The sequence below is a fragment of the Equus przewalskii genome, chromosome 3 (genome assembly GCF_037783145.1).
Source record: "Equus przewalskii isolate Varuska chromosome 3, EquPr2, whole genome shotgun sequence".
NCBI lineage: Eukaryota > Metazoa > Chordata > Mammalia > Perissodactyla > Equidae > Equus > Equus przewalskii.
In genome coordinates, this window is record NC_091833.1 from 18,139,250 (window position 1) to 18,164,381 (window position 25,132).

At 49.5% G+C, this 25,132-nt stretch overlaps 2 protein-coding genes across 4 annotated transcripts; both read right to left on the minus strand.

Moving 5' to 3' along the window:
• Positions 1-2,647: 2,647 nt before the first annotated feature.
• On the minus strand, positions 2,648-7,254 carry DPEP3 (dipeptidase 3). Its single transcript, XM_008518216.2, has 10 exons — positions 6,604-7,254; positions 6,163-6,289; positions 5,519-5,648; positions 5,288-5,429; positions 4,979-5,048; positions 4,695-4,871; positions 4,304-4,388; positions 3,704-3,779; positions 3,088-3,223; positions 2,648-2,993 (listed from the first exon to the last, which is right to left on the minus strand). Exons 1-10 carry the CDS (start codon positions 6,894-6,896, stop codon positions 2,760-2,762), a joined length of 1,470 nt encoding a protein of 489 aa, XP_008516438.2. The 5' UTR covers positions 6,897-7,254; the 3' UTR covers positions 2,648-2,759.
• Positions 7,255-12,380: 5,126 nt separating this feature from the next.
• DPEP2 (dipeptidase 2) lies at positions 12,381-17,952 on the minus strand. 3 transcript variants are annotated; one of them, XM_070613750.1, is made up of 11 exons: positions 17,789-17,952; positions 16,629-16,857; positions 16,178-16,304; positions 15,737-15,866; positions 15,511-15,652; positions 15,144-15,213; positions 14,849-15,025; positions 14,377-14,461; positions 13,637-13,712; positions 12,832-12,967; positions 12,381-12,737 (listed from the first exon to the last, which is right to left on the minus strand). In XM_070613750.1, exons 2-11 carry the CDS (start codon positions 16,811-16,813, stop codon positions 12,489-12,491), a joined length of 1,377 nt encoding a protein of 458 aa, XP_070469851.1. In that variant the 5' UTR covers positions 16,814-16,857; positions 17,789-17,952; the 3' UTR covers positions 12,381-12,488. The 3 variants fall into 3 exon arrangements, with proteins under 3 accessions (XP_070469851.1, XP_070469850.1, XP_070469852.1); XM_070613749.1 differs by having other exon boundaries at positions 16,629-16,932; positions 17,789-17,943; XM_070613751.1 differs by lacking the exon at positions 17,789-17,952 and having other exon boundaries at positions 16,629-17,042.
• Positions 17,953-25,132: the final 7,180 nt, after the last annotated feature.

Sequence of the window (25,132 nt, forward strand, 5' to 3'; positions counted from 1 at the left end):
TCTTCCTCAAAAAAAAAAAAAAATTGAGATATAATTGATATATATTAACATTGTATGACACAGGCACTTTTCAGATAATGACCCAAATTTGATGACAATCACTTTCTTGTTTTCCTGTATAAAGACATGACCTGAGCTTGTATTCCTGAACATTAAGTTTAGCCTTTTCTGTTATTTTTAAAAACTTTTTATTGAAGAAAAATATCAATACAGGAAAGTCCACATACCATAAGTGTATATAGCATGCTAAATGTTCACAAAATGAACACATTGATGTAACCAGCACCCAGATCAAGATACAGCACTTTACCAGCAACACAGAAGCCCTTCCTCATGCCCCTCTTCCAGTCAGTACCTCTCCCAAGGATAACCCTACGCTGACTTTAACCCTAAACTGACTTTCACAGCATAGATCAGTTTTGCCTGTTTTTTTTTTTTTTTTCGTGTGTGTGTGTGTTTTTTTTTTGAGGAAGACTGGCCCTGAGCTAACATCTGTGCCCATATTCCTCTACTTTATATGTGGGACGCCTACCACAGCATGGCTTGCCAAGAGGTGCCATGTCTGTACCCGGGATCTGAACTGGCGAACCCTGGGCCGCTGAAGTGGAACATGCACACTTAACCGCTGCACCACTTGGCTGGCCCCTGTTTTTGTACTTTTTTATAAATGGAAAAATATGATACGTATTATTTTGTGCCTGGCTTTTTTTTTTGTGACGTTTTTACAAGTTGTTATGTGTAACTGTAATTTGTTCTTTTTCATTGCCATGTACTATTCCATGGAGTTAATATAGCATAATGGATTTCTTTACTGTTGGTTATCTTCAGCTTGGAATTATTAAAAATAGTGCCTCTCTGAACATACTTGTTCATGTCTTTTGGTGCACATGCGTGCAGGCATTTCTGCTGGGTCTTTAGGGAAACTGCTAAGTCCTTGGATATACATGTCTTCAACTTTAGTGAATAATGTCAAACAGTTTTTGAAAGTAGTTTTTATCAGTTTACACTATCACCAGCGTGGTGTGAGAATGCCTGCTCTTCCACATCCTCACTAATACTCGGTATAGTTTATCTGCTGAATTTCAGATATCTTCATTATGAGTTTATTTTGCCTTTCCTTCGTGTGTAATAAGGTCAACTACCTTTTCATATTCTTATTGGCCATTTGGATATCCTTTCTTGTAAGGTTCCTATTTAAATGTCTTGCCCATTTTTATATTGGATTGTCTGTCTCTAGATACAAGCCTTTTTTCTATTATACATGTTGAAAATCCCCCCCCCCCCAACCATGGCTTGCTTTTTCACTCTTTTTAATTGTATTTTGTGGTAAACATAGCTATTAATTTTAGTGTAATCCAATTTATCCACCTTTTCCTTTGTCATCAATGCTTTTTATGTTCAGTGTTTCTATGCTGATGTAACAAATATATTTTCTTACACTACCTTCTATGAGTTTTATTCTTTTGCCGTTTGCATTTGGATCAATAACATATTCAAATTAATTTTATTTTGAATCTTGTATTCCCTATGGTGTGAGCTAGGGGTCAATATTCTTTTTTATTTTTTCCCAAATGGATATCCAGTTGCCCCAGTTTGTCCTTATGGGTTCATCCTCATTGTCCTCCACCTCACATCTAGCTCTCTTTCCTAACTTCTGGCCCACTTACCTGTACCAACACCAGAGACACAGGTAACAAAGAGCCTTGCATAGATTTTTCCTTTGGCTCCTACATATGTATAAGGTCTAATCCCTATAATAAATCTCTTATTTTATATCATTCATAGTAGATTTACTTATCGGATCAAACACTGACTGGTATGATAACTCTTAAAGTGGGAAGACTCACTCTACCAAATATCAAGACTTGTTTTAAAGTTGCTATAATTAAGACACTGTGGTATTGATACTACAATAAACAAATGGTCCAAATAAATGGAACAGAATTTGAAAATAGACCCACACATATATGGACACGATTTATAACAAAGGTGGCACTGTAGTCCCTCTTTCTCCCAATTTCAAGTTCCCGTGGAAGGAACTTAGATCTGGCTCTAGCACACCCGTGTGGATTGGGAGATGAAAGTGGCCAAAGATGGAGGGCCTGTCGTAAGCCAAGAAGATGGCACTACTTTCCTTTTTATTCAAGTTCTTTTTTTCTCTTTCAGACTTTATTTTCCCCCTCCATTAAAAAATCAATTTAACAAAAAATCAGAAAACCTTATCTGAAAAATCCAAAATCTTTACAAACTTTCTTTCTCGATATTTCCAAAGTTACTATTTATTCTATAAGTGATATCAGCTTCTCAAAAAAACAAATTTATTTCACTTAGCATAATACCCTCAATGTTACCTCAATTAAAAAAAAATTTGTTTAACCTTTCAGAGAGAGACTGGGAAGGCACCCACCGTCATACTCCGTGATGGGATAGACACTGAATTGGATTCCTTTGTGTTCTTCTGTGGGCTCAGGCTTTTAGCATAAGAATATGGTGATGTGCCTCTGCCCTTCTGGAGAGAAACAAAGCTGGAGGCCAATGGGAACCACTCACCTTAAGCAAATAGGGCTAGACCACAAGACACCTCACCAACCAAGAGCCCACTGGAGCCCACTCCCTCTGTGAAGAAGGAAGGACACTCACACCTGGCTCCATGCTCAAAATGTTTATTCTCAGCATATGCTTGTTCCAGGAAGACTAGGAGCGTGACTTTGTGAGACTTTGCCACAGTGATCTCTGGAGGACTGGCCGGGTCACCAGACTCACAGAGTGAGGACTGAGAAGGTGGCAGCAACCGTGAGGCCTAGAAGGAGCTGTGGGGAGGCTTTCAAGGGTCTCTGGAGAACCTGATTGGTTGGCCTCTTGGTCACCTCCTTGTGTGTGGTTAGGTGTTCACTCTGAGGCTGAGATAGGAGGTGGGAGTGGCAGGACCTGTCCACCTGCCTGTCTGGAAACTCATCTTCCACAGGACTCTGCCCACTGTTTTCCTCTCTCACCTGGAGATGAGATTCAGCCATCAGTGGCTCCCACAGAGCCCCCCACACCTGCTCAAATGACTGAACCATCCTTTTACCCAGCCCAGCATAATACCTGTTCCACCTGTCTGAAGACCCGCAGCAGATTTCCACGAAGGACACCCTGGAGCTCTTCCTCACTCCATCCACGCCTCAGCAACTCCTCTATCAGTACCGGGTATGTGGACACATCCTCCAGCCCCTGAGGGAAGCTGTGTAGCCAGCCTACTGTGAGACTTCAGCCCTGATCCTAGTCTAAGGCCCACTTCCCATGAGCCCCAACCACATATGGCAAATTGAAGGCCATGTTCTTCAGGCTACTGAATGCAACTTTGGAAGACTGGGCTTCTGCAGCATCTACCTGCTGAGCAGATGATCAGCCCACAACAGATCTGCTGGGCTGGGAGTGGAGCATGTGCTGGGCAGATGAGCTCTGCCCTGGGGAAGGGGATTACTTAACGAGTATGATGACATGGAGTGGGAGTGGGAGCACTGGGCCACAGGAGGGACAGGGAAAGCCCAGGATACAGGCCCTGGGAGTGGGGAAATGTCATGTGGGATGGAAGACCAGAGCCTGTAGTCTAGGCCTGAAGGATGGGAGGACCACAGGATAAGGAACTGTGACTAAAGGATTGCACCCCGCCCCCACCCCCCACTGTACTTGACAGGACAAACCCCAGGGCAATACTCACCGGCCAGACCCATCATAATTTCCACCAATCCCGATGAACTCTGATCCAATGACTGCCCTGATGTGGTCAAAATGATCTAGGAGGTGGGGATTAATGACAACTCTAGACTGTAGTTAGACCCTGGGATCAGCCAGGGTCTGGGGAAGCTCAGCCCTGGCCCCAATTCTCCTGCTCACAGCACTCCAGGCCATGGTAGGTGACTCCACAGAGTTCCTAGCCATTTGTGAGTTCTGAAGTGGCTACAGGCTGGACACTGGACCTAGAGTAGACTTCAGAGCCACCCCTTTGGACCTTTTCCTGCCCAGGAGCCACACTGCCTCCGGGTTCCTTGAAAGCCTGCTGGGGAATATGCCTGTCCTGTCCAGAAATGTGGGAGCAAAAGTGAGACTCAGAGGCAGAAGCAGTTGCCTCCCTCAAACCCATTAGCATTGAATGTGGTCCCAGATCTGGGTGGCAATGGAGACCTGTGGTTGCTCCCCTGGGTTGTTGGGAGGTCTGCCCATTGCCCAACAGGTGTGCTGGACCGCTGGAGTTGTCCCGAGGGCCCCAGGGGCCACAGGCCCAACCTAGAACCGCACAAGGAGTCGAAGTAGGGCTCACCTGCCACGGTGGACACGTTAGCAAACAGATTGCACTGCAGCACCCCCATGGACAGTGTCACCATCACAATGCCACCATTCTTTTTCTACAGGGATAAACAAATGGACACTCAGCTTGGCCCTTCTGGCCTGAGGGCCTGCCTCCTGTGTCCTGGGGGTCCTGGTAGGACAGTGCTCAGTCCTGGTTTCAGGGGTTGGAAGAGGCTTTATGTCTCTGGGTTTGTGGGTTCCTAGGTGGAACTGATTTGGCCTTGAGTTTCAGAGATAGGGAGGGTTACTCAGCCTTAGATCCAAGGTTGAGTGAGGTCTGGGCTAGTAACTTTGTACAGGAGCAAGGATCTTTGTATGAAGCACGCAAAGCCCTGGGTTTGATGGCTGGGGTGGCCACTCACCAGAAGTTGCAGGATGTCATCGGGAACATTCAGCAAAGTGTCACACACAGCTCTGGCAGCCGAGTGGGAGAAGATCACAGGAGCCCTTGACACCTTCAGGGCTTGTCGCACCAAGGTGTCTGACCCATAGGACAAGTCCACCATCATGCCCAAGCGGTTCATTTCCCCTACCACCTTCTGCAGGGACAGTTTTGGGGTTTTTTTTTTGGCAGGGTGTCAGGGACACGTGTGTGCGCATATCTACAGGGAATGGGCAGGGTAGGGGATGGAACAGGAGTCCTCACCTCACCAAAGCTTGTCAACCCGCTGACGTTGGTGTAGACATGGTATTTAAACTTGGTGGAGCTCTCTGCCCTGCAGGATGGCCATGGGAGGGCAATCTAGTGGGCCATACCTTGGCCATCAGAGCCTGGGTGCTCTCAGTCCCTCTGTCCATCCAGCCTACCTCCACTGGGCCCAGGTCAGCTGCTCTCTAGGAGTGTGAGACCTACTGGGAGTCCAGCCTCCCTCTCTGGACCCCTCTGTCCTCACCTCTCTGGCAGTTTCCCCACCATGCCATCTAGCATTCCACCCTGGCCAGGTGCTATGCTCACCAGGGTGTGCTGCAGGTGTGGGTGAGTGTCAGGTAGCGCACTCCCAGCAGATAGAAACTGCGCAGCACAGAGAGGCTGCTGTCCAGTGAATGACCGCCCTCCACGCCAATGAGGCAAGCCAGCTTTTGAGTGCTACTCAGACCTAGAAGAGGGTAGATAATCAAGTGGTCAGAGCCTAGGGCCAGAACTACCAGAGTGAGTCCCTGACTATCCCCCCATTCACCAGCCCACCTTTGGTTGAAGTCACAAGCTCCAGTTCAGAGTAGGAGGCACACATGCGATGAATGAGGTCAATCTGTTCGAGTGTGAGGCGCAGGGCATCCTGGCCCTGGGTCTGGCATGGAACGTAAGCTGTCCAGAACTAGAGGTAAACCCAGGGTCCAGAATGAGATCAGGGTAGTCTCCAAAGCCCTTGACCTGCCACTCCTCCTCAGCGCCCAAGGTACTCATTTGTGTCACTAGCCCCAGGTGAGGCACTGCAAGACCCCATGACTTGGGGTCATTGGGGTATCTTGATGACTATTAAGCTTGCTGCCAGCAGCCAATCTGTGGACTCATGACAGGTCATCCCCTGCTGTTTGTCCATGTGCTGCTATATGAATGCCCCAAGGCCAGTCCACCATGTTCTTTGTGGTTCAAGCAGCCCCCACACTCACCAGGGATCTTCTGGTCACTTTGTGTGTGTCTCCACAGAACCTGGGCACCCATGTGGCTGGCCTGTCTTGGCCTCCAACACCCCACGCTCCAGCAGCCACAGGATGGCACATTTTATGTCCTGCGATACCTAGTCACCCAGAGGCCTGCCTACCCAGGTTTCTGTGGCCCCAACATTTCTCAGCAGCCATGCTGTGGCACCCTATGTGTCCCTGTGGTACCTGAGCACCCACGACGCCATCCTTAAGCTTGTCCAGGCTGGTCTGGCTGCGACTGAAATTACGCAGGTTAACATCTTGTAGCCTGTTCTGGAAGAGCTGTTTCAGGAGCAGGGGCAGGTGGTTGTGGCTGGGGGTGTCAAGACAAGGTTAGAGTGGGTACACAGCCTCCAGGTCAGGCAGGACATGTCAACATGCCTGAGCCTGTCCTGTCCCACCCCACCTCCCCTCATCACACAGACAGTATGGTGACCTCCTGAGGCACAGCTTTGAGGGGTGGGGTCCACCAGGAATGGGGTAATGGGAGGAAGGGGCCTAGGGAGGAGAGAGTGCATCGAGGGGTGATATGAGGGTGTCTCCTCACTAGCCCTGCACACTCAGGACCCCCTTCCCTACCTAGGGCTGAGTTCGGCCCCCACCGGCCCCCACACCGCACCGACGTACCCATCCACGAGCGGGAAGTCCTGCATCAGGGCACACGCGCGCTCCCACAGACTCGGGGCGCTGGGAGTGCCTGGCGTGGTCCGGGCGCTGGGGGAGCCTGGTGTGGTTGGGGCGCTAGGGGAGTCCAGCGCTGTTGGGGCACTAGGGGCTCCCGGCGCTGTCGGGGCGCCGGGAGCGCCCGGCGTGGTCTGAGCGCGGGTTACGGGCCAGGGCAGCAGGGGGAGCAGGAGCAGCAGACGCAGCAGAGGCCGCTGGCCGAGCGCGCGGGGACCCTCGAGGCCCTCTGGCCGCATGCTTCACAGGGCTGGGCAGCCGGCTAGAGGGGTCAGTCTCGAGGGCCTGAGAGGGGCGGGCAAGGGGCAGAGTGGGACGATGGGGTTCCGACAGTCGATTTAGGTGACCTAGAGGCGCAGCCTCGTGAGGCAGCTGGAGGCAGGACGCTGCGACAGACCAGCAGGGATCCGCAACGCCGCGGCGCAGCACGGCCGCCAGGAGGCGACACAGCCCTCCCGCCCCCCAACAGGAGGGCGCCCCAGTGTGCTGAGCCGGCCTCTGCGGGAAGCGCTAGCGACGCATCACCGGCTCCCTCTGTCCCTGCTCCTAGCCCTGCACCTACCGCTCCTCCGGGCTCCGTAGACCGACAGACAGCCTGGGGAAGGAGGGCACTGGGGGAACCGGGAGGGACCCAGAAAGCTGCTGCTGCTTCTTTTTTTTCTCCCCAAATCCCCCCAGTATATAGTGGTATATTTTTTTTACTTGTGGGTCCTTCTAGTTGTGTAGGAAGCTTTTTAATCTCACGCCTAGCCAGACAGGTCGCAGGTCCATGTGGGGTTTTACTTACAGGGATGTGCCCCGCCTTCCAACTGGTCAAATGTTCCATGAAATTCTAAGCCCCGACTCAGAAGAGTGAATTAGATCTTAGTGTATGTTTTGACTGACAGAAAAAAGATTCTTTCTCTATTTTTTAAGAAAAATGAAATTTAAAGGGCTGCCCCGTGGCCGAGTGGTTAAGTTCGTGTGCTCAGCTTCCAGAGCCCAGAGTTTCACCAGTTTGGATCCTGAGCACAGATCTGGCACGGCTGATCAAGCCATGCTGAGGTGGCGTCCCACCAGCACAACTAGAAGGACCTACAACTACAATATACAACTATGTAGTGGGGGGCTTTGGGGAGAAGAAGAGGAAGAAGAAAAAGAAGATTGGCAACAGATGTTAGCTCAGGTGCCAATCTTTAAAAAAAATAAAATGAAATTTAAGAAAAATATTTATGGGAGACTATTTTATTTTAGCATGTAGTATTGAAATTTCCTTCTGTACATATGTTGATATACCCACAAAAAAAGACTAGAGGGATATACATACTAACATTAGTTAATAGTAGCCATCTTGGGAAGGGGGTTACCTACTACCTGGTCAATGTCTCTTTCTGTAATATGATCATCCTGGCTGAGGGAAGTTGTGGGTAGTGCTAGTGAGGGCTGGCCACAGTGCTAAGAGATTAGTGAAGGCACCAGAGCAGTAGCTGAGGCTTGGGAGGATGGGACCTGGATTGGGCAGGGGAGTGGAGAAGGGATCCCAGGTTGGCCAATACGGCAAGGTTTGGGCAGTACAACTGTACTGTGGGGGAGGAGCTGGAAGATCCTTTTAGGAATAGAGTAGGGGGAAAAGGTCAGGTTAGGATCCCTGGGGCTAAGAGCATGAGGGGCCTTGTTTGACATAGGACTTCACCTGGGGTAGAAGTCTTCCTTCAAGACAAGATGGTTTCCAGGCTGATGAGAGGTCTGGATGGTATAATTCATGGTTTTTCTGCAGAAAAAGCCCTGATTTAGGGATAACTGATCTCAGAACTGCATTTGGGTGGCATCTGAGCCTTCTGGGTCTGCACCAGGTCCTACTAGGCTGAGAGGGGCCAACAACACAGGCTGAAATCTGAGTTGTCTCCCTTTGGCATCTCCATCTGTCTCCTAGGCTCCTTGATAAGTGGGCCTCCCCTCTGAACACCAGAACAAGGGCCTTGGTCTCTGGTGACCCCTGCCCCCTGTCCACTGATGCCCCCTTCTCATGCCTTGGGATTAAGGACCAAGTCTGCACCAGCTGCCTCCAGCTTTGGCTTTCTCAGGAATGGCACAGAGAGAGAGAGAGGGAGGGAGAGGGAGGAGAGAATGTTTATTCCGGTCTCTTATATATCTGAGCCAACCTGCCATAGAGTTCTTCATTTAAGTGATGTTAAATAACATAATGAATGGTGACTTCGCTAATAGTTTATCAAAAGTGCAGAAGCATTGCACATACAGCTATTTTTCGTATTAGTCTTAGATGAAAGGAGAGGGCATAATGTTTGTAGTTAATTTTTAAAATATTATCCTATAATACATAAACCTAGTTTCAAATATCTGGTTTTGGTTGACTAAATAAATCAAAGTTATAGTCCTCCTGACAACAACCAGAAAAGTTGGGCAAAATATAAAAAGGATCTTCTTGAAGGCATCAGGGAATTAACAAGATACCGAAAAATTACTTCCCAAGGATCCAGGGAGGGTGGAAACCCAGAGATGGGCCTGGCCTTTGGGCTATTTCTTCCCCTAGGGGCTTGTGGAGCTAGGGAGACAGATTAGCGTCCAGGGCCCACCAAGGTAAGGGAAAAACCTGATGAACTTAGTTTTGAGTTGGAACAGAAAAGAATACACCCTAGGAGAAAGAGTGAATTAAGCCTGCAGCAATCCTGGTTATTAAGCAATTGTCTCTCAACTCCAGATCCCCAGCCTTCCAGTCTCTGCTTTGTGAGGCTGGGGCTCGAATTCTTGAAACTCCATTTCCTAGATGCCTAGCTGGCTTCCTGTTACATTCTGCCAATAAGAGTTGCTAGAGGGAAACTGAAAAGCAAGAGGAGAAAAGAGGAGTGTTTTTCCTGTTTTTGTTTTGTTTTTTGAGGAAGACTAGCCCTGAGTTAACATCCGCTGCCAAACCTCCTCTTTTTGCTGAGGAAGATAGGCCCTGAGCTAACATCTGTGCCCATCTTCCTCTATTTTATATGTGGCACACCTGCCACAGCATGGCTTGATAAGCACTGCATAGATCCACCCTGTGTTCCAAACCACGAACCCCAGGCCAAAGCAGAGCGCCTGAGCTTAACTGCTCCGCCATCTGGCCGCCTCCGTGTTTTTCTTGTTCTTATCAGTGCTGCTCCATAGTGGCAGTTGGCTAACTTCTCTAACTTCTTCTGGCTGTCATAGAGAGGCCTTGTCATGGCCATTTAGAACACCTGCACCGGCTGAGCAGAGCCCTGTTCTCAGAAGTCTGAGCCTCAGCAACACAGGGCCTTCCTCTCGGCTCCTATGTTGTAGTAACCCCTTCCTCTTCCCATTTTTTCCTAAATGGACCCTGAACTGGATCAGCTCACCTTGGAAGGATCTGAAGTGGGATTAAGGTGATCTCAGAGTGCTTCTAAATCGATCAGAAGGAGTCAAGAAAGGAGGGAAGAGGTGAAATGAATAAAAAGCAACATTAGAACTTTCTGAGTAACTATGCCGAGCCCAGCCAACTTGGAGCCTGAGGCAAGGGGAAAAATGTGTGCTCCTATATACATTTTTAATGTATTTTTTAATGGTTAACTTTTCTAGAACATTAAAATAGCTGAAGAATATTAAAGACCTGAAAAGCAGGTGTATTAAAACTCACATTATTTTATGCTTTCATATTTTATTTATACTCAAACCAGAATTATAATTTTACTTTCCTGCTTTGATGGAAGCAAACTCATGAACAATATTTTCAAAACCTACTTCTTTGCTTAGCTCATTTTCTATTGAGAGATTGCATGTTTGACAATTTCTCTTGAGCAAGTGATCTTAAATAATTTTTAAATAACTGCAACTTACTGAAAACTGTTTTACAGGATGCCACGTGACTGGCATAGTTAAATTGTTTTTCAAGGCTATTTCCAAATTGGGTAAGATTCCACTAAGTAAAATTCATGAACCAATTTTAGAGGATCCAAACACAATGCTGATTTTATATTACAAAGCATCAATATTGCCTGTTTCTTAAAACTATTTCAGATGGAATTTCTACAGGACTTAAAGTTTCAGAATATGTAAGAGCAAAGTCAGTAGCTCCTTTTGACAAATCAGATATATTCATAGAACATAACTTTTCTCCAGTTAAAAATTCAACATCTAGGGGCCAGCTGGTGGTGTAGTGATTAAGTTTTGTGCTCCACTTCAGCGGCCTGGGGTTCACAGGATCAGATCCCTGGCATGGACCTACACACTGCTTGTCAAGTCGTGCTGTGGCGGCATCCCACATACAAAAAATAGAGGAAGACTTACACAGATGTTAGCTCAGGGCCAGTCTTCCTCACCAAAAAAATTAATAAAAAATTTTAAAAATTCAACATCCGGACTCTTTGTTTAAATTTTCATACCTCCATTTCAAATGTGAAATTAAGAGGTCTATAATCCCCTTAATTTCTATTTGATATGCACTTTCTCCATAGTAATTGATATTCTCATTAGGTGATTTGTATATTTCCAATTTCTTCTGCTTTTATTGGTCTGAAAATGATTTATTTTCCTTCATTTTTGAAAAATGTTTTCACTGTGCACCAAATTCAACATTGGTAGTTACTTTCATTTATTAGGTTAAAGATATTTCACTGCATGCAGATTTCCATTATTTCTATTGAAAATTCCGTTGTCAGTTTTATTGTTGTTCCTCAAGTTAATGTGATTTTTAAAAACACAACTACTTTTAAGACAACTTTTTGTCTTGGGCTCCTTTAAGTTTGATTTTTTTTTTAAAGATTTTATTTTTTTCCTTTTTCTCCCCAAGCCCCCCAGTGCATAGTTATATATTCTTCGCTGTGGGTCCTTCTAGTTGTGGCATGTGGGATGCCGCCTCAGCATGGTTTGATGAGCAGTGCCATGTCCGCACCCAGGATTCGAACCAACGAAACACTGGGCCGCCAGCAGCAGAGCGCGCGAACTTAACCACTCGGCTACGGGGCCAGCCCCTAAGTTTGATTTTGAAATGCGCAGTTTGGGGTAATTATGAACAGTGCTGCTAAAAATATTATTTCCTATGCCTTTTAGGGAACGTATGTATGCATTTCTCTTGGATATATACTGGGGTGAAATTGCTCAGTCATGGATTTGCAAAGACTATTAGTATTAACTATTATTTTTATTAGCCATTATCTATTTTTATCATGTTATTTGTTATTATTGGCTATCATTATTAACTCAATGTATTAATTCTTAATATTGGCTATTATTAGTACAGTTGCTATTACTGTTAATGGCCTGGGGGTAAAATGGAGTGATTGTCTAAGTAGCCTGTGCCTCTCAGAGAGGAAGTCCCACAGAGGGATTGGGCCCACATCCAGGGCAGTCTAGCCATTGGAGGCCCAGGGTCCACTATGTGGCCTGACATTCTGGGCTCTGTCCAAACAGGAACAGAGATCATTTGTGATCCAGGACGATTCCCTTCTTGGGAATTTGAACCAGAATTCCCTGAAAGATCCCCAGGTGGTAGTCAGTGGGTCAGGATATGGATTGAGGTAAGCTACTCAGAGGGAACCCAGAGCAGGGTCCATCTTCCTGCAGCCAGAGCTATCCACTGTCTTCTTCCACTGCTAGGCCCAACCACCTGGTCTTCCTCAGACCACTGCCAACAGGTCTTCTTGAGTAACTGGTGACTGAATTTCAGGGTCCCCCACCAACCCCAGCATTGTGAGCCTGCACCACCAGACCCCACCATGGAGAAGGACACTCATGCCTGGTTCCAGGTCTAAAATATTTATTTTTAGGTAATGTTCATGCCTGCACAACAGGGGAAATTTGTGGGGTGTCCATGGCTGCTAAAGTGACATCTGGCAGGATTAAATGGGTCACCAGAGGCACAGGATAAAGACTGAGAAGGCAGCAATAACTGTGAGGCCTGGGGCCATGTTGGCGGAGGATTTTGAGAATGACCACTTAGGTAATGACTTGGGTGTCCAATGCGTCGGAGCCTCGGTTAGTATCTGGTCTGGAGTCAGATGCTGTCTCTGATGCAGACGCGAGCGGCAAGAGCTGTTCAGCTGCTCATCTGGGAACTCGTCCTCCAAGGGCCTTTGCCCCTTGTTTTCCTCCCGCACCTGGAGGTGGCAGTTGGTGGTCAGCAGCTCTCACAGCTCCCCCCAACACACCTGCTCAGATGCCTGAGCTACTGTTTTGCCCAGCCCAGCATACCTGTTCCACCTGTCTGAAGACCCGCAGCAGATTTCCACGAAGGACACCCTGAAGCTCTTCCTCACTCCAGCCCCGACTCAGCAACTCTTCTATCAGTACCGGGTATGTGGACACATCCTCCAGCCCCTGAGGGAAACTGTGTGGCCACCAGCCAGCCAGCTGTTAGGCCTCAGACCTGTTCCTTGGTCCTGACTCAGAACCACAGCTCTAGGTGTCCAGGGTCCACTGAACCCCAGCACTGGTCAGATGTGGGAAGTGGAGACTTGGAGAGAATAAATAAATGATTCTGAAGGCTCTTCATCCTTCAGAAGGAGGCCCCAACACCTCCTTGAATATTTGTCAAAACTCATTGAATTATGCCTTAAGATCTATTGTTTTCACAGAATGAAAAATATTCCTCCATTTATAAAAAGAGGAAATGCTTTTTAAGAACTGAGTTGACCCCTTCATGCACAGACCCAGTTGCAGGCAGAAAAGACAGTCACCCCACGCTAGACCTTGAAGAGTCTGCTCAGAGGCAGTGGATCTGCTGGCACTGGGGGTGGGTGTACCTGCTGGGCAGATGAGCTCTGTCTGATGGTTTAGCCAAATATGATGATCTAGAGTGGGGCCAATGGGCCACAGACAGACGGGAGAGCCCAGGAAATGGACTCTGGGAGTGGGGAGATGCCAGGTGGGCCAGTAGACCCGAGGCTGTGGTCAAGGCCTAAAGGCCATGAGGATCACAATGTGGTGGGCATAGTGACTGTGAAGGTCCCACTGCTGCACAGCCAGCTCCAGACAAGCCACAAGGAGAAGCACTTACTGGCTGGTCCCATCATAATCTCCGCCAATCCCAATGAACTTGGATCCAATGACTCCCCTGATGTGGTCGAAGTGATCTGGGAGATGGAGAGTTTGCAGTGTGGGGCTTGCAGGGCAGGGAGGGGTAAGAGTGGGGACAGGGCTCTGCTGACTCCCTTTCTTGCAGCCTGTAGGCCATGTAAGGCAATTCCTTCATAGCCTGGCACCCAGTGTGCCAACTTGAGAGCCCTGAGGTTTAACCTCAGGTGATCCCAGCTGGCTCTGGATGGGACTTCAGATTTGCAGTGGACCCCAGAGCGACCCATTTGGACCATTTCTCATCCAGGATTCACCCTGTCTCCAGTTTCCTTGAAAACCCATGGGAGTTCCTTTCCATGGCTGTGGAGGATGAGAGAGGGACAAAGAGTACAACTGACAAAGACCCCAGAGACCTAAGGGGCTGCCCAGTCCCTTGGCCAGAGGCAGGGGCAGGGTGCTTTGGAAGCTCCGGCAGACACGCAGATGGTCGGCCCCCAGGCTCTATGTCTGACTGCCTCCCTTATACTCATCAGTATTGTAGTATTGACTCTCCGGCTCCAGTTCCACGTGGCACCAAGGTGCTGTGTACCACCCGTTATTGGGTTTGGGGGAGCTGTGCCTACTGCCAATGGATGGGTCAAACCACTGGAGCTGTTCTGAGGTCCTCCCACAGGGCTTCAGGTCCAAATCAGAGCAGTTCAGAGAGCCCAGGGTGGGGTTTACCTGCCACAGTGGACACATTAGCTTGCAGGTTGCACTGTAGCACCCCCACAGACAGGGACACCATCACAATGCCACCATTCTCCTTCTGCAAGAGTGGACAAATGGACACTCAGCTTGGCCCCCTAGTTCAACTACCTGCCTTTTCACCCTCTGGGCCCCTGTGAGGAAGGTGTTCATCCCTGGCTTTGTGGTCAGAAGAGACTTCACCTCTGGGTTTGTGTGAATGGAGGCTTCTCAGCGCTGGTTTGGGTGGTGTCTTGGCCCTGGGCTTGAGGGTTTAGAGGAGTATTTACCACCTAGAACCCCAGCTAGGGTTCAAGAGTTCAGGGGCTGTTAGACCATCTCTAACTGCGGGTTGTGGGGCAGATGTTTAGCCTGGGGTGTGAGGCAGTTGAAGGAGCTAGGGCTCAGATTCAAGCGCTCCTGGTTCAAACCTCTTGCTTTGGGTTCAAGAGCCTGGGCAGTCTCTCACCAGAAGCTGGAGGATATCATCGGGAACGTTCCGAGCGTTCTTGCACACACCTCGGGCAGCTGAGTGAGAGAAGATCACAGGTGCCTTTGACACTTTCAGAGCACGCAGTGCCACAGCGTCTGAGACATGGGACAAGTCTACCATCATGCCCAGGCGGTTCATTTCCACCACCACCTTCTGCAAGAACAGGTTGGGGAGAGGGCATCAGGGGTGCACATGTATGAGCATCTATCTGTAGGGAAGAGGTGGAACATGTACATTCATGTAGGGCAGGGTATGAAACCAGAGTCCTCACCTCACCAAAGCTGGTCAGCCCGGTGACATTGTTGTAGAAGGAGTGGATGCCCTTAGCTGAGCTCTCTGCCCTGCAGGATGGCCAGGAGGCAGTCTGACTGGTGGCCATGATTTGGCCACAAGAGCCTAGAGGCCCTACCAAATTGTCTATCCCTACAACCCCCTGGAGCAAGAGCAGAGCCCCAAGCTGGGCTGTGCCTGGCAGTAGGAAGGCCCTCCTGGGGATCCAGTCTTGCTCTGCAAACCCAGCTCCCCTCCCCACTCCAGGGTCAGTGCCAGATCCTAGGGGTAAAGCTTGGTCTGAGCCCCAGTGTGATCCTGGGCAGAACCCTGCATCAGTGGGCCCATACCACCTGCACTGTGCTCACCAGGGCGTGTTGCAGGTGTGGGTGAGTGTCAGGTAGCGCACACCCAGCAGATAGAAGGTACGCAAGATGGAGAGGCTACTATCCAGTGAGTGGCCCCCCTCCACACCAATGAGGCAAGCCAACTTTCGGGTACTGTTCAGACCTGGGAGCAGGTAGGTCAGGTGATCACTTTCAGGGGCTAGGGTAGCTCAGTCAAGTCCCTAATACCTCCCGCCAGCCCGTCTACCTCTAGCCGAGGTCACCAGCTCCAGCTCAGAATAGGAGGCACACATACGGCGGATGAGGTCAATTTGCTCCAGGGTGAGGCGCACTGCATCTTTTTCCTGGGTCTCGCATGGGACGTAGGCTGACCAGAACTTGGGAAAGGACAGCGGTTGGCTTGGGCAGGGGCTGCTTTGGAGCCCCTCCTTTCATAGTCCCCACAGCTGGCACAGCACCCAGTGGCCCAGAAGTCACATGTAATGCTCAGCTTGTTCCATGGTAGCTGGATGCCCACCAAGCTGGCTTACTGTGGCTCCTGCAGCCCCCAGGGCCCATATCATGGCACTTTTTGGGTCACTATGGTAACTGAGTTTCCATACGACTAATGTTGTGGTCTCTAGGGCCCCCACATTCCCCCACATTTCTCAGCAGCCATGCTGTGGCAACCTATGGGTCCCTGTGGTACCTGGGCACCCACGAGACCATCTCTAAGCCTGTCCAAGCTGGTCTGGCCATGGCTGAAATTGTGCAGATTAACATCCTGCAGTCCGTTGTGGTAAAACCGTCTCAGGATCAAGGGCATATCGTTGTGGCTGGAGGGAGATCAAGGTGGGGTCAGGTCAGGGGCAAATGGGTGGGCTCCTTAGGCCTTAAGGTCAGGCAGGATATGTTGCCTGGCCTGGGGAAGCTGGGGGGTGCCCCACCCCACACTGTCACACAGACTATACTAGGATCCCCTGAGGCCTTGGCTGAGGGGGTTCTTATCAGGGAGGGGGTGACAGAAAAAGGGAAAGGGCACCCATGGATGATGAGAGAAGCCATCCAGGGCTGGTGTGAGGGAGCATCTTCACTAGGCCTCCAAGCTCAGGACCTCCTGCCCAGGGGTGAGCTCAGGTCCCCCGACCCAACCTACGCACCCGTCCACGAGTGGGAAGTTCCTCATCAGGGCCCGTGCGCGCTCCCGCAGACTTGGGGCGCTGGGGGCGCCCGGCGACGTCTGAGCGCGGGTTACTGGCCTTGGCAGGAGCGACAGCAAGAGCAGGAGACGCAGCAGAGGCCGCCAGCTGAGCGCGCGGGGACCCTCGAGGCCCGCGGGCGGCATGCTGTGCAGAGTCGGGCAGGCCAGCAGGGACCGGTCTCGAGAGCCTGAGAGGGGCGGGCGAGGGGCTGATGGCGACGTTGGGGTCCCGACCGTCGTCTCAGGCCACCTGGCGGCGCAGCCTCGCGGGAGAGAGATGGAGTCACAGGACCTTATGACTCGTACGGGGACGGCCGCGATGCCGCGTGGCTGCCGGAGGGCGGGGCGGACCACGGCCCTCGGCCCTCCCGTCCCCAGCCCCTAAGCCTCCCCGGGGGACGGGGCCGGCCTCTGCTGTGTGTGCCCAATCGCCTCCCACCGCAGGCTCTCTCCGCCCCTGCCCCTCTCCCCACCCCCACTGCTCCGAGGGGGCAAACCCGGGTTGTTCTCCCCCTGCCCCCAGCCTTGCTGTCCAAGAGAGAGGGCCTGGGGTGCCTCTCCCAGAGAGTGGCCCTCTGCCCTGTGGCCTCTCCCAACCACGTCATGTCCCCATCTGCCTGCAGTCTCCCCCAGCCACCCTTAGAGCCGATGCAGATATCTCTGTGGCTTCAGTTCTTGGGGCTCCTGGTTTTCTGGTGCTGGGCCATGTGGGGTGAGTGTGGGGGAGGATATAGTCTCTGGATTGAGGGGTTAACCTTGTGGACTCTGGATTCAGGAAGGAGGCCTCTGTCCCTGAGCTTCTCTCTCCCCTACCTTCTGCCTCCTTGTCCATTCTCTGGGGACTCCAGCCAGGAACTGGCAACCATCAGGAGCCCCCCTCTCCCATCTTCCCCAGTCAGTTTTGGAAAAGTGCTCTCTCCTAAGGAGATGCTACATCTCTCCAAGGCCTGAATGGAGGGACCTTGGGGATGTGAACTGAGCAACCACCTGGGTTGGTTCCTACCCAACAGAGCAGGAACCCAGACACCAGGCTATTTGAGTGGAAGGAAATGAAGTAATTTCCAGGGTAACAAAGCCCCCATGCCAGCAGCCTTTCCTGCTGGTCAGGATCCCTCCTACCTTAGTGTGGAATCCCCTGCCTCGCTGAGGTCAGATCTATGGGTCCTAAGGAGGGCCTGGCACATGGGTTCTGCAGCTGCACCCGCCTTATCTTGTGGCTCCTGGGGCTCTAGCTTTCCCAGAAAACTTGAGGACTGAGTTCCTGTCCTTGCTCTGCAAGCCCCACCCCATTCCCAGCCTCAGGCCCTCACCCTAGCTCCTCCTCCAGGAACCCCCCCCCCAACCACACACACACACACACACACACACACAGACATACGCACATACGCACGCACGCACACACGCACACAGGATGTGCTTTCTCACCAAAGCTCCACCACTGAGAGGCGTCATGGTCTGTGCCTAAACTCCTTCACCCCCACCCTCTCAAGGTTCTACAGTAAACCTTTGCACCTCTTGGAGCTGCTCCACCTTTAGAACATTTCCCAGGTGGCAGGAGTGACTGGCACAGGGGTAATAACCTAAGTCTGAGGACTGGAAACCCTAGATACCTTCCTAAAAAGGAAATAAGTAAAACTCTGCCAGAGGCACTAGAGGTCCTGGGCTACCCAGGAGGAGAAGAGTCCCAGCTTGTGTATATTTGAGGGATGGTGCATTTGATGTTGCCCCTAGCCTGCAGGCCAGGAAGAAGGGCAAACCAATGGTTCTGTGCTGGAGGTGGGTCTACTCCCTGTCTGCTGTAGCTGAAGGGTTCTCTAGGCAGCCCCACTGCAAAGCGTGAACCCCTTAAGGCTCTGCTTCAGAGAGTAGCAGGCTGTATCCCTGCCCCGATGGTTTGGGTGCCCAAACTCAGGCATGGCTCCCTTCCCTCCCCTGCCCCACCTCCCCCTGCTACTTGTCAGCAGACCCCACACCCACTGTCTCTGCGGAGTAGGGAGAGGGAAGAGAAACTCTTGGATCTGCTTGTTTCCAGCCCAAAAATGTGGGTTTAGGGGATAAACAACCTGTCTGTTCCACTCTTGATGGCCCCCAGGAAGTGGTGGATATAAAGAATAGGAAAGAGGTGGGCGGGAAGCCCAGACAAATAACAGCTGCTGACAGCGAAATGAGAAGGGAGAATTTAGCTTTTTGAGGTTTTTCAGCTTTTCTCCAGGGCCCAGATGTCTAACACCCCAGGGGGAAACTCTACCCCAGCAGAGCCAGGCTGCGTTGAACCAGAGAAGGTGGACACTATCTCTGTAGAAGATTAGCTAGGCAGAAAATTTTCTTTAGCGTTTGTTTTCGGTCATTAAGTAGGCCAGCACTGCTAGCCATGGCCTTGAGGTGACCACACAAAGCCAATCACAAAAACACAAACATCCAGACCCTTATTCACCCAGGGGCATGTGAGCACTCACACCCAAGTGGCAAGCAGATGTTAGCTAACAGAGTGGCCTGTCCTCCCTTAAACTCATATGAGGTCATCTCTGTGCCCTGCTCTGTGCAAGGGGAAACAAGCACACACTGGGGAAGTCTTGTCCTCTAGGAGCCTCAGTATCAGACAGACTTGGACATAAGGACAATTTTGGGGTAGAGGTTATGACAAAAGTTATCCAGATGTTGTTGGCAGTGGGCAGAAGTGGAAACAGGGTGGAGGCAGGGAAGCCCAGGGCCTGGCTCCAGAGCTGACCTTAATGTCATCTGTGATGCCTCCTGCCCTCTGCCCATCCCTCTCCTTTCAGGGCATCTCCAAATCCTGCTGGTTTAACCTCAAAACATCTCCCAGACATATCTCATCTCTGTTCCCACCGCCTTTTCCCCTGTACAGGCCACCTTCATCTCTCACCTCCTCCTACTCTCCCCTCCTCCAGTCCATTCCCCACAGAGCAGCCATACCTATCCCTCTTTGAAAACTCTGATGTCATCCTCTTGCCTAAAGTTCTTCTGTGGCTTCTCATTGCTCTTAGGATATATCAAGATTCCTTTATTTGCCTTTCAAGTCCTGGGGAGTCTGCTCCCGCCAGCCTCTCCAGTCTTAGCAAATACCACAAACCCCCTTGCCCTCTAAATTCTGGCCACACAAGCCATGCTTCCTGCTGCCATAGGGCTTTGGCACATGCTGTCCTTTCAGCCTCCAGCTGGTGGGGCTGCTGAGGCAGGGCCAGTATGGAAATCTTGCCACCAGGGAGGGGTACATGAATGAGCCCCTTCTCTTCTAATCCCTCACCTATGTGGTGTTTACATAAATCAAGACCTGCAGAGGAGGCAGTGGCAGAAACAGGCTTCTCGTGGGACCAAGCTTACTCTAGTGGCAGAGTCCTCCCCACCGCCCACGCCCCCGATCTCCAGTGTATTGCAAGAAAACGCGGAGAAGAAGTCAGGCTGAGAGAGAGCCACACAGGCCACCTCACATGCTCAGAGTGCAGAGGTGGGGCAGAGGCAGCGGCTTCAGTATCCAGCATCATCCAGGTGATAGTCATCTGCATTCAGGGGTCCTTGGTCCTGGAGACTCATGCTGCCCCTGCTTCTTTCTGGGTGTTGTTCTGGTTCTACTGCCATGATGACTGACATAAGTAAATTCCCAAGAAACAGCAATCTCCCCAGCCAGAAGACAGCCTGGCCACCATGGACACACATCCTCCAATCACAAATCTGAGGCTACCCTTATTGAAGTCGCAAACAACTAGCGCATTATCCTTCCTCAAGAGGCAGCCATGGTTGATCTTGCTAGCAGAAGTGCAGTAACCACTAAGGCATCTTTGTCTCCTGCTTCCACCCAGACTTCTCCCTAATCCCCACCTTTCTCTTCCACATCCTTGCCAGCCTCTCCATCCAACATTCCTGGGGCTGCTTTTTGATGGAGAGGACTGATGACTTGGGTCCTCTTGCAGCAGGGCTCTGCCTGATTTTAGGCGGTTTGGAGGATCCAGTATGCAAGATCCCCAGAGCAAAGTCAAATGTGGTGTCTGACAGGCTTGAAGTGTCTGACTAGGCTGCTTTTGGGGATCAGATGTTCTGGTGACTTAGATGTGAAGCCCACAGGACTTGGGCCTCTTGTCCTGAGGTTGGTTTGCATGCTGTCCCATGTCCTTGAGGTAGTGCCATCAGCCAGGGGGAGGCTAGAGAGCCTGGGGCACAGGAGCTCAACCCAGGAAGGCCTTCCAGGGAGTCCCTGGGATTCAGATGGCACCTCTTGAACTGTGATATTCAGTTGCCTGGTGGGGGGTATATCATGAATAACTCTGCCAAATCCAAAGCCTCCTTGGTGATTTACCCTCTCTAAAAACAAGGACATCAGTGAGCCTCTTGGATTATCCAGGTTCAGGTTTTTCTGGGACCTCTTCTTCCCCCTCCCCCTCCTGCTTCTGGCAGCAGTCTTTAGTGGTTGCCCCTGCTAAAGCTGGCAAGGGAACTCAATGAGACCATGACCACCGTATTCCAGCACCTGGCACCACACCTGCACACAGCGAGTACTCAACTGGTATTCATTGAAGAGTGAATCATAGGAGCTCAGGAGGCTGCTGCCTTCCCTTCCTTCACAGAACAAGAGCATGTGACGACAGTGACGACACATGAGAGCAGCCAAAGTTATGGTGTGTCCGGAGCTGTGCTGCCAGTTAGTAGCACATAGTCCATTCAATCCTCATAATAGCCCACAAGGCAGGTTTCTACCAACCTCATTTTCTATGTGAGGAAATTGAGGTTCAGCTAGATGAACTTAACTTTCTTAACCAAGAGCTGGCAGGAGGAGCTGGAATCTGAAATGAAAATTCCCTTATCCCCAGATTTTTTGAGCTTTGCTCCCTCTAATTCTGTTTGCCCTCTGTGACCACTCCAGGTACAAAGCAGTTGCCCCAGCTATATGAATGCCCTTTCTTGGCCTCTGTACCTCTCTGTCTGGAGGCCTCCCTGAATCCAAATCTGGAATGCCGGGCAGGGGAATTCCTGAATTTGAGGGCAGCTTGTGAGGACAATGGGAGAGTTTGTGGAGGAGAAATGTACCTAATCTTCAGTGATCTAGGGCTCTCTGGGACCCCAGGACGGACACACCAGAGTCTTTGTCTCTTTTGCCTCCTCCTCTGTGAGTGGTCCAGGCCCTGAGGGGACAGAATTTTGGAAAATGGCTACCAGCCACTTGGTAAGGCCTGCCCTGTCTGCTTCTGCATGTGCCCCCTCACCTTCTGTTCACTTCTGCCAGGGTCTCCAGGATTGGGCTAAACTGGCCCTATCTTCAGTAAGGGTTCATGGGACATAAGGAAGCCATCTGGGGAAGCCAGCAGTGGTAGGGAAACTAGCTCACTGGCCCTGGGACAGTACCTTCCTCGAACCTGGCTGAGGGGGAGGACAGGTGTGGGGAGACCAGCTGCTGCACAGGCAAATGATCACAGAGATGCCTTCCTAGCTAAGTCAGACAGGGGTTCCTTGGACTTCTTGACTTCCAGCTGCTGCTTCTCTCACCAGAAGAGGCCTCCAACCCCTTACATCCATCTGTTTGTCCAAATATCATTTACTGATCACCCACTGGTGCTGGCCCTTTGCTGGGGTCTGCAGTGAGGGGGCTGTATAAGTCTCCAGTTATCTGGACGTGCTGGCATAAATACACAGAAGTATGGGCTGTGGGGGCACCAGGTACTGGGAGTCAGACCTGACCAAACAAACGTTTATTCCACAGCATATGTGATTTCTCTTTTAGCCTCAAGTTCAGACTTGCTGTCTCTTTGCTCATCCCGGCCTGCTCATTTCCCAGGTCTATGGGATCTGTCTTCTGCAATCACATGCTGTGCACAGCACACCCTGCCCCAGAGCCCTCCATGCTTCCTGTTTTCATGCAGGAAGACTGCCCTCCTCTGCCTGGCTTCCACGGCTCCCACAAGCTATTTTGCCCTGTGAAACTGACTACATGAGCCCTCACTGATTCCAAACATGACTGAACATCAAGATTCACATGAGAAACCTTTATTTTTATTTCTTTTAACTTATTAGGGAAAATTTCAGACATATAAAAAAGCAGAGCGAAGAGTATATTGAACTCCTATGTACCCATCCCCCAGCTTCAACAATTATCAACTGATGGCCCATATTGTTTCATTTATATCTTACCCATCCCTTTCTACAGAATTTTTTTTTTTCAGGAAGATTAGTCCTGAGCTAACATCTGCTGCCAATCCTCCTTTTTTTTTGCTGAGGAAGACTGGCCCTGAGCTAACATCCATGCCAATCTTCCTCTACTTTATATGTGGGACGTCTACCAAAGCATGGCTTGCCAAGCAGTGCCATGTCCACACCCGGGGTCCGAACTGGTGAACCCCGGGCCGCCAAAGCAGAATGTATAAACTTAACCCCTGTGCCACCGGGCTGGCCCTACAGAATATTTTAAAGCAAATTAGACATTTATTTCATCAATATTTAAGTTTGTATCTCTGAAAGATAAGGGCTCTTTTTAAAAGTCTGATCATGGCAGAGGCTCTGAATAGACATTTTTCTGAAGAAGACATACAGATGGCCAACAGGTACATGAAAAAGTGCTCAACATCACTAATCAACAGGGAAATGCAAATCAAAACCACAATAAGATCACCTCACACCTGTTAGAATGGCTATTATAAAAAAAAAAAATAAAACAAGAAGTAACAAGTGTTGGTGAGGATGTAAAGAAAAGGGAACCCTGTGCACTGTTGGTGGGAAAGTAAAGGATGTAGCCACTATGGAAAGTAATTTGGAGGTTCCTCAAAAAGTTAAAAATAAAACTTTCATGTGATTAAGCAATTCCACTTCTAGGTATTTATCCAAAGAAAATGAAAACACTAACTTGAAAAGATATCCCCACATTCATTGCAGCATTACTTACAATAGCCAAGATATGGAATCAACCTAAGTGCCCATCAATGGATGAATGGATAAAGAAAATGGTATATATACCATAGAATATTAGTCAGCCATAAAAAGAAGAAAATCTTTCAATTTGCAAAAACATGGATGGACCTGAAAGGCATTACGCTAAATGAAATAAGTCAGACAGAGAAAGACGAATACAGCATGATTTCACTTATATATGGAATCCAACAAAAAAGGAGCTTATAGATACAAAGAACAGATTGGTTGTTGTTAGAGGTGGGGGGTAGTGGGTGGGCAAAATAGGTTAAGGGGGTCAAAAAGTATAAAATTCCAGTCATAAAATAAATAAATCATGGGATGTAATGTAAAGCATGGTTACTATAGTTAATAATACTATATTGGATAGTTGAAAGTTGCTGAGAGTAAATCTTAAAAGTTCTCATCACAAGAAAAAAAATTTTATAACTATATATGATGACAAGTGTTAACTACACTTATTTTGGTGATAATTTCACAGTATATACAAATACTGAATCATTGTGTTGTACACCTGAAACTCACATAATGTTATATGTCCATTATACCTAAATAAAATATAATTAATTAATTAATCAAAGACAGATCACTTCACTACCATACTATTACGGCACTTAAAAAAGTAAAAAATATTTCCCTAATATCATAAATTATCTATCATGTTCAAATTTCCCTGATTGCCTAATTTTTAAACAATTGATTTGAAAGATAAGACCCTCACATTACATTTGGTTCTTATCTCTCTTAATCCATGGGTTCTTCTTCCTTCTTTTTTCTTCCTTGAAATTTATTTGTTGAAAAAAATCATATCCTTTGAGCTTTAGAGTTTTCTATGTTTTGGAATTTGCTGATTTCATTCCATGTTGTCATTTCATATGTTCCTCTGTCCCTTGTATTTCCTATAGACTGGTAGTTATGGGAAGCTTCTAAAACTTCAGATTTCTGAGCATCATGGCACAGTGAGCTGTTCCCTTAGTCTCTTAGTCTCCTAAGTTACAACCAAATGCACATTCATTAACCAATAAAGGATTCCTTACAAAGCACAATGTGACATCTGAGAGATCCATGCAACCACACATCTGAAGGTGGGGGTACTGGATTCCTGGGAAGCAGTGGAAGGAGGTGAGTGGATTCCCTCCAACTCCCAAGCAACAGAAATGTAGGTCACAAGTCCTCAAGCAGCAGCCAGTGTGTGACTGTAAGAGGATGTCGGGGAGCAGGCAGACCTGTGCAGGAATGCTTTCTCTTTTGGAGTGCAGCCCAGCCTGTGGGAATGCTCCACTCTGGCTGGTGCAGCTCAGCCACCACGTGGGTGCCCCCACCAAGTGCAGCAGCTCAGGCGAGCCACTTGTGAGCACAGAATAGGCTCATGCACACAAAAGAAAGCTCCCCTGCACCCTGCCTAGTGCAACAGCTCAGCCAGTCCCCAGCCAAGGCAGAGGTTCTGCATCAGAGTGTCTGTGCGCATATGTGTGTGACCCACCAAGAAGCTGGGCCCAGTGGGCAAACACAGATGAACCCTATCAGCACAAAGGGTTCAGAAAACAAAGCTAT